Genomic DNA, 7,551 nt, shown 5'->3' on the forward strand with positions numbered 1-7,551 from the left:
TCCTCGTTCTTGGCATCTAACGTCAATGAAAAATTAATTTTCCAGTGTTCTCTGTTGGAACCAACGTAGCCTCACAAGTCTTGCCCAAAGACGAGCGGGCAATTGCCTGCTAACAGTGGGAGGAGAAATTGTGAAGACCAGTAGGCGTCTTCAATTATTAAAGATACCGTAACCGGATGCGATTTTACAACCACATTTAACAGTCAAAGGTTGTATCAGCGAACGTAAGGTTTCATTTGCTATTATTTTCGAATTGAGTTATATAAGGGAGTGAGAATGAGTAGACCCAAACGAATTGTTTTATTTAAATAGTAACACTAATTCGAAATAGTCGAGCAATGAGGAGGGTGGTTACAAATCTATGTGTTACAGAGCTCTCACCTTGTTATTATACTCCGTCGATCACACAAGGAGAATTTTCGGTAGTCAATTATACTTGGCTGAACTATCTGAACTTGTTTACCAAATGAACTTCTATTACTGATTTAACTGACCGAAGTAGCTGCTCGTAGTAACTGTTTACTGATTGACGTTAAGTAACTCGCTGAAGCGACTGAACCAAACTGTTTACTGAAAGACCGAACTGAAGCAACTGATTGAAACAACTGTGATTGACTTGATTCGAAGTTCGAAGGATAAGTATCGCGCAATGTTTTGTTCCCACGGGAACTGTTTGTCTTTGTGCGAACGATGGAATGTTAACACGTAGTTATCTTGCGACTGTTGCAATTTCATGTTGGGGTTTGGTATGTGGTCTTCCCAAGAGTATTGCAGTCTTCATTTCTGCTGATGCTCCTCAAGAGCATTACCGTTTCATATTTCTGCTGATTAGAGTTCGATATGCGATCTTCATAAGTACGTTGCAGTTTCCTATCTTTGCTGATAACCTTCTCAGGAGTATTAAGGTTTCCTATTTCCGCTGGTTAGAGTCTGATATACAGTCTCCTTGAGGGCGTTGCATTCTCCTATCTTCCTTCTTCTGCCTACTGGGGTGTCATGGTGAAGTGCACGCGTAAAGCGGGGCGCGTAGGCGAGCGTTCAATTGTTCTGCCAACTCTTCACACTGCAACAGGTATTACTCCACACTCCGTGATATAACAAAGTGTTTTACAGTGTAATCACTTATTCGTGAGATATTTCTTTAAACACTCTGGGGACCAGCTGCTCCGACAAACATATAGCCTAAATTTCCGGGTGTTTTTGGAGCGATTGAAAAATATTCAAAGCGATCAATATTACATCTAATATATTGATAACGGTTTCGTATCATTCAAGCATATAATGTAATGTAAAAACATTTTCATAACATTTCGTTTATAGCATCCATTGCTTTTTTCACTATTTTATTTAACAGTAGTTAAAATTTTTATAGAATACCGCATGAAGTATAAAAGACGCGAATTTGTATCTCTGGTCCCCAGAGTATTAATTCTGTTGTGCTTATTTTTGTGCGAACTAATTGAAGTGACATGGTGTGGCATTAACTGATTGTGACGTGCATATTGTTGCTTTATTATTTCAATTTTGATTGTAGGTTAGCACTTTACGTCGGAGTTGACAGACTTTTGCACTTTTGTTCATTATTACGATTCGTTATTCGCGAAATATTCTATAAGCGATTCGTTGTCATCTCATTTGCGTAGTTTTCTGATCATGAGCGCAGCAGAACCGATGACCTCTGTTTCCAGCCCGGTCGTACAGGTATATAAATTCAATTTCTTGTTTACCCCTTGTTAAAATTTAGTTATTACTTTCTTCTTTGTGTATCATTTCAGTGTAAAAAACCCAAACAGAAAAGGAAAAGGCTGAATAAGAACCGTTCGAGGAAGCGCGGGCGCTGTGCAGGGATGAGGTTCCAGGAACAAAAGAAAAGAACGTGTATGTTGAAGGAAGTCGTGCCCGCCTTCCTCAGCACAACGAATCCTGCGTCAACGCAGCGGTCCAGCAGTCCTCCTCTCGTTGACTTTACGTTGCCAGAGGAAGATACTGCGGAGCTCTCGCCGTGCCCGTCCCCTGTTGAATTGCTCGTGACGGACCATTGTGCCAAAGTCTGGTTATCTTCGAAGATTCCGGTCGAAATTTTGAATGCGCACGTACGTCATCATATTTCCGGGGCAGGAGGGGTTTCGCCCATCGTACGGTCCTGGTGCATGGATGTCTTTCATCAGATGTATCTCGTCGAAGATTTTCCTGATGTGCCTTCTTATGATTTCAATATTCATCGTTTAAATTCTGATTCTACATTGTAGTGTATATACATATACATATATTTGTTATTATATATTGTTATGGCTCGCGTTGATCGCAAGCCATGATATATCCCTATCTGATCTAAAGTCACGGCTCATGTTAATCGCTAGACGTGACATCAACCAAAAGATGGAAAGTAAGAACAAGAGCCATAAATTTCACCCATGTTCATCGGTGATCTCCCTATTCATCTCTACTTGTAAGTTAAACTATTTTTATATGATGCGTAACAACAAAATTTTAAACGTCTTCAATTTTTTTATTATCGTATTCATTAATGATAAATAAATATAAATTATAATTTGAATAAAAATAAATAAAAAAATTAGAAAAATTTGGTGCAGATTTTTACATATTTTAAAACAATAAATAAAATTATAAAACTAGATTCCAACAACACGTAAAATAGGATTACAACTAGTAATTAAAATAAGATTCCGGAAATTAGCTGGAAAGTGGATTGGTTGCGACTATGCAAGTAAAACCTTATTATCATCGAGTAAGAACAAGTCAGTAACCAATGATTAAAGCGATCCCAAGTACCATGTGGTTGTACTACCCGCTCCCCAGAAGTGGCTTCACACCCATCGCCTTAAGGTTTATGCTCTATCCCTATATTTCTATGTCCATATCATAGATGCATATCACGACTCAATTTTCAGACGATTTTCCCTAGGCTTCGGTATACGAGCGTCAAGACCTGTTTATATGATCGTGGTATACACACCATACACTGTGGCCCAGACTCGTTCGTACATCTAGTAACTAATTCTAGTAATAACATTTAAACGATAAGGAATATAGTAATTTAGTATGAATTTAAATATTTGTATAATTTTGAAATAAAAACCCAATGATTGTGAAAGGTTAATTACATGCAATAGATCATATGAAAAATTACAATATTATTAATAAAGATGTATTAAAAATATTATATTAAATGTTTTATTTCTTTCCATAACTGTATTATAATTGATATTTATGTTATTTATGTCATTAATTGATTATTTATGTTATTAATTGATAAAACACATATATTTAGAAATGTACAAGCAAAATATTTACATATACGTACATTTACGTACATTTATTGGAAACATAAAAGATGAAACACTTAAATGATGATCGGTCGGCCATCTGCTGATGTTGCAGCCGAAGCCACGTCATATTTTGTATGCTTTGTGACTTAGGTGTGTGAAGTATTTCTCGATTCTCTTATAAAAATTACTTTTCAGCAACCGAAAAGATGAACATATTTCGACTCTTAGGTGACTTATCACATCTCGTTGCAATTATCATTCTCCTTCTCAAAATATGGAAAACACGAAGCTGTGCCGGTATACATCACCAATATGATTTATATACTTATTATACCTAAATTATTATATTTTCATTTAAAATATCCATTTTTAATAATATTTGATGTGTGTTTTACAGGTATAAGTGGCAAGTCGCAAATTTTATTTGCGATTGTATATACAACACGTTATCTAGATTTGTTAACAACATACGTGTCAGCATACAATACGTTTATGAAGATCATTTTTATTGCAACTTCTTATGTTACAGTTTTTTTAATGTATGTGAAATTTAAAGCTACATATGATCACAATCATGATACATTTAGGTACGTCTTTATTTTATAATAGTATAAGTCGGGAACAAAGATAATTGGACAATAACTGCTATCTGTCTCCTTGTCGTTGTCCCCGATTGTCCAGATATATATTAAATGATAGATATATATATATATAGATATATATATAATGATGTCCAGATATATACTATATCATAATTATAATAATACATTTATTATGTAATATACATACATGTGTATGTTTTTGTAATTTTTAAGTAACATCTGTATGTTGTAATTGTATGTAATAATATCTGTTATTTGTTTTCAGAATTGAATTTTTAATCCTACCTACATCGGTGTTGGCATTATTAATCAACAATGAATTCACAATTGTAGAAGTTCTATGGACATTTAGCATTTATTTGGAGTCTGTAGCAATATTGCCACAATTATTTTTGGTATCAAAAACAGGAGAAGCAGAAAGTATTACCAGTCACTATCTTTTCGCTTTGGGGTCTTATAGAGGCCTGTATTTGTTAAACTGGGTGTATCGTTATTATGCAGAAGATCATTATGATCTAATTGCTATAGTTGCTGGTTTAGTACAAACAATTCTTTATTGCGACTTTTTCTACCTCTATATTACCAAAGTATTGAAAGGCAAGAAGTTACAACTACCTGCTTAGCTGCATAGAAGTATTATCATTTGGAAAATTATATATTGCTCAAACGAGCGGTATTATCATTAATTGAATTTATATAAATTTTGGCAATATTTAAAAATCGAGGAATGTTCATGTACAAAGTATACATTTTATTAATTGTAAAGCATTCCATTTTTCTTTACGTTCAACATCAGAAACATCCATGTATAATTTCTCATTTATATCCCACATGGCAACATTATTTTAGACTGTTATCCTCATTGATTCTCAGCATATTACGTCTTTATATAATACATAATAAGTATGTATTACTATGATAACTATATCATTCATTTAATTAAAATATACATAAAATACAAAATAATTGGAAATGAAGGTAATAATGTTGTGATTTCAAAATTGTTTATATTTTTTAGAAACTAGAAATTAATTATACTGATATTTTATATTTGTAGCTTTTGATATATTAATTTTATTTAAATGAAATTATATCATATTAATTGATTAACAACGCAGAATTATATATTTTACTAAATCGGTTATGTGTATTGCTTCACTAAGAGTTGTGGATCTATCTCTTACATATATAATGCCATTTTCAAGACTAGTCGTATCAACAGAAACTATAAAAGGAATTAAGCATGTATCTATAATTTTTTCTGAAGTGGTTAATATTGTATTTAGGCCCTTTGTTCTTAGCATATTATTTAAGTAAAGTACAAAACGATTTAAATCATCATTTTGGGTATTCTCTTCATTATTTGATCTTTTTATATGAAATGCAACTTTATGTGGTGCTAACTTGGAATGAAGATGCGTTTTGGAAGATTTATTCATATCATATGCGTCACAAAGTAGTGCTAAACAACCCCAATCTAAAGATACCTTATGCTCAACCATTTGTATGTTGGTAAAATCTTTTTTACTATCAACCTGGAAATAAAATAATCCATAAAAATAACTGTTATTTATAAATTTCTATGAATTCAAGTATATGAAAGAAGAAATGCGAGGCACCTGGGAAAATAGTTTTTGAACATCTGTATGGTAAGTTATCTTTTCCACAATAACATTGCCAAATGGAAATTGAGCTTCAATATCTACTACATTACAACCTTTTATCTTTTTTGCTTCTGTAAGCTTAAATCTAGAAGGATATTGTGCTAATCTCCGCCACCAAATTTTACGTTCTTTCTGAATTTTATGGAATACATCTTTTGTTTCTGTATTATTGTTAAAAATATTTGTCGCAGCAATTCTGTGAGAATTTGATTTTTGTATAGACAATAGATTTGAATCCCAATAATCTTTTGAGTTCTTTATTGAAGCTAATCCAAATGGTATATCACTCATTTCAGTTTTTATAACAAAATTTAGAGTCTGATTAAATTCATCTGATAAGAATATATTATAGCGTGACATTGTAATGCAATTTAGAAACCATTGTTCTTCAAGATTTCTTAGTAGCATTTTACCTTGAGGGCCATATTTAAGCCCGCATTCTGTAAGACTAATAAAATGTGAACTTAATTCCTTTAGTATGTTTCCTATATTCATGATGCTTGTACGATAGTCTGCAATGGAGCTACAAAATATTCTTCCTCTGTAATGGCAGCATTCATTAAGATTTCTTTTCTAGTTATGTTATGCTCTACATTATCATTTCGCATAAGCATGGATTCTGTCTCAAATGGACTATACATAGGTTCAATTTCTTTGTTAATCTTTGTATTGCGTAAATTTTCTGTAAAAATAATTGCAGCTTTTAGGACAGAAGAACCATAATCGTCATCAACATTAAGTAAAGATAATTGTTCTATTTTTTGTATTGTCTCTTGTTTTATAACTGGCATTGTTGAACTCGAATCTATGGGCTTCATAGAATGATGATAAAGGACTGAATTTGAAAACATCGGTAAAAATATATAATTCAGTCGTTGAGTACATCGAACAAGTGCCATTTGTAGAATGTTACTTATAATAATCAGTATTCTTACTTATCCAACAATTAAATTTTCATCTAACAATTATTTTGTGATTTAATATTCTGTCACTGTAGTCAATACAATTTCACATTTGTTTTATATGTATTCGATGCAACATTTTATAGTTATACGTTATACAGACTGTTATACTTTATATGTACTATATATACAAACTACTACATCTAGTGTGTTATGGGGGGAAAAAATGGCCGTAGAGGGAATTTTGATGATGTAATGTAGCACGGTAACGATAGGAATAACGGTGCATTTGTGTTGGAGATGCGATGACGCTATAATTTGGAATCATTTATTTGTAGACGCTTGTATGTGTTTATATACAGCTTATATATTATGATTGTAGAGGTATAGCGGATTTGTACTTTATAATTTGTATCGTTCTATTAAAGTTGCAGTATGACTATAAGTTCAGGCAAGACTAATTTGATGTAATCTCTGTTTAGGCGACATAAAATTATTGACTTCTTGTTTTATGTATTATGATAGTTTTCGACGCGTAAAATTCAAAAATACAAGTATTTAGAAATTCAGCGGTTCAAGAATTATGCGTATGTAAAATTTAGCATTTTTAGCCTATTTTATAGGTTAGTATGATGCCATATTGCCTCTATTCATTATTTGATTGGGCCGACCACGATCGCGTAAACAGATCTCGATATTCATATACATACATATACAAGTGGTTACGTTACCAGATTGAGGGAATTTAGAGAAAAATCACTCTAAGGTAGAAGTAGAAGGGTTTTATTCTGTGATGAACGAGACAGAAACAATCTACTGGTTTCTGATTGTCTTGTAGAATCAGAACTTTGTTTTTTTTCCATATTGGCTTTTTTATGACTCAATCCTTGCACTATTTTCGCTTTCGGGTGTCGAGACTTTTTTTTATATGAGTTGACTTGTTCATATTACCGTATCCAAACCTAATGCAATATTCACGATTTTAAATCTTACCGCAAAATGATCGCCAATCACGTGCATTTGTGTCATGGATATAAGAATATCGAGACAGAGCAATGACTAAGCGAGGCAAAGCCGTTTCCACGGTACGGAG

At 32.8% G+C, this 7,551-nt stretch overlaps 4 protein-coding genes across 5 annotated transcripts; 2 read left to right on the forward strand and 2 right to left on the reverse strand.

Moving 5' to 3' along the window:
- The first annotated feature begins 1,078 nt into the window (after positions 1-1,078).
- On the forward strand, positions 1,079-3,179 carry LOC126866863 (uncharacterized). The gene is made up of 2 exons (XM_050620853.1): positions 1,079-1,701; positions 1,776-3,179. Exons 1-2 carry the CDS (start codon positions 1,654-1,656, stop codon positions 2,247-2,249), a joined length of 522 nt encoding a protein of 173 aa, XP_050476810.1. The 5' UTR covers positions 1,079-1,653; the 3' UTR covers positions 2,250-3,179.
- A 191-nt stretch (positions 3,180-3,370) lies between these two features.
- LOC126866861 (ER lumen protein-retaining receptor) lies at positions 3,371-5,034 on the forward strand. Its single transcript, XM_050620851.1, has 3 exons — positions 3,371-3,587; positions 3,688-3,877; positions 4,158-5,034. Exons 1-3 carry the CDS (start codon positions 3,497-3,499, stop codon positions 4,513-4,515), a joined length of 639 nt encoding a protein of 212 aa, XP_050476808.1. The 5' UTR covers positions 3,371-3,496; the 3' UTR covers positions 4,516-5,034.
- Positions 4,936-6,111, reverse strand: LOC126866856 (DNA polymerase subunit gamma-2, mitochondrial). 2 transcript variants are annotated; one of them, XM_050620841.1, is made up of 3 exons: positions 5,970-6,111; positions 5,512-5,888; positions 4,936-5,427 (listed from the first exon to the last, which is right to left on the reverse strand). In XM_050620841.1, the coding sequence occupies exons 1-3, from the start codon at positions 6,049-6,051 to the stop codon at positions 4,999-5,001; spliced, it is 888 nt and encodes a 295-aa protein (XP_050476798.1). In that variant the 5' UTR covers positions 6,052-6,111; the 3' UTR covers positions 4,936-4,998. The 2 variants fall into 2 exon arrangements, with proteins under 2 accessions (XP_050476798.1, XP_050476796.1); XM_050620839.1 differs by having other exon boundaries at positions 5,512-6,051.
- Positions 5,800-6,492, reverse strand: LOC126866864 (glutamyl-tRNA(Gln) amidotransferase subunit C, mitochondrial). The gene has a single exon (XM_050620854.1). It carries the CDS (start codon positions 6,453-6,455, stop codon positions 6,048-6,050), a length of 408 nt encoding a protein of 135 aa, XP_050476811.1. The 5' UTR covers positions 6,456-6,492; the 3' UTR covers positions 5,800-6,047.
- Positions 6,493-7,551: the final 1,059 nt, after the last annotated feature.

This window comes from Bombus huntii, chromosome 6 (assembly GCF_024542735.1).
Source record: "Bombus huntii isolate Logan2020A chromosome 6, iyBomHunt1.1, whole genome shotgun sequence".
Lineage (NCBI taxonomy): Eukaryota > Metazoa > Arthropoda > Insecta > Hymenoptera > Apidae > Bombus > Bombus huntii.

What these genes read in the sequence shown, in the direction of transcription:
- LOC126866863 (XM_050620853.1), top strand. Translation starts at nt 1,654, where the DNA reads ATGAGCGCAGCAGAACCGATGACCTCTGTTTCCAGCCCGGTCGTACAG. An exon ending in TTTCCAGCCCGGTCGTACAG is followed by an intron (nt 1,702 to 1,775) that starts GTATATAAATTC and finishes GTATCATTTCAG; the next exon opens with TGTAAAAAACCCAAACAGAA.
- LOC126866861 (XM_050620851.1), top strand. Translation starts at nt 3,497, where the DNA reads ATGAACATATTTCGACTCTTAGGTGACTTATCACATCTCGTTGCAATT. An exon ending in GAAAACACGAAGCTGTGCCG is followed by an intron (nt 3,588 to 3,687) that starts GTATACATCACC and finishes TGTGTTTTACAG; the next exon opens with GTATAAGTGGCAAGTCGCAA. An exon ending in CACAATCATGATACATTTAG is followed by an intron (nt 3,878 to 4,157) that starts GTACGTCTTTAT and finishes ATTTGTTTTCAG; the next exon opens with AATTGAATTTTTAATCCTAC.
- LOC126866856 (XM_050620839.1), bottom strand. Translation starts at nt 6,051, where the DNA reads ATGAATATAGGAAACATACTAAAGGAATTAAGTTCACATTTTATTAGT. An exon ending in TTCAAAAACTATTTTCCCAG is followed by an intron (nt 5,428 to 5,511) that starts GTGCCTCGCATT and finishes TTTTATTTCCAG; the next exon opens with GTTGATAGTAAAAAAGATTT.
- LOC126866864 (XM_050620854.1), bottom strand. Translation starts at nt 6,455, where the DNA reads ATGGCACTTGTTCGATGTACTCAACGACTGAATTATATATTTTTACCG.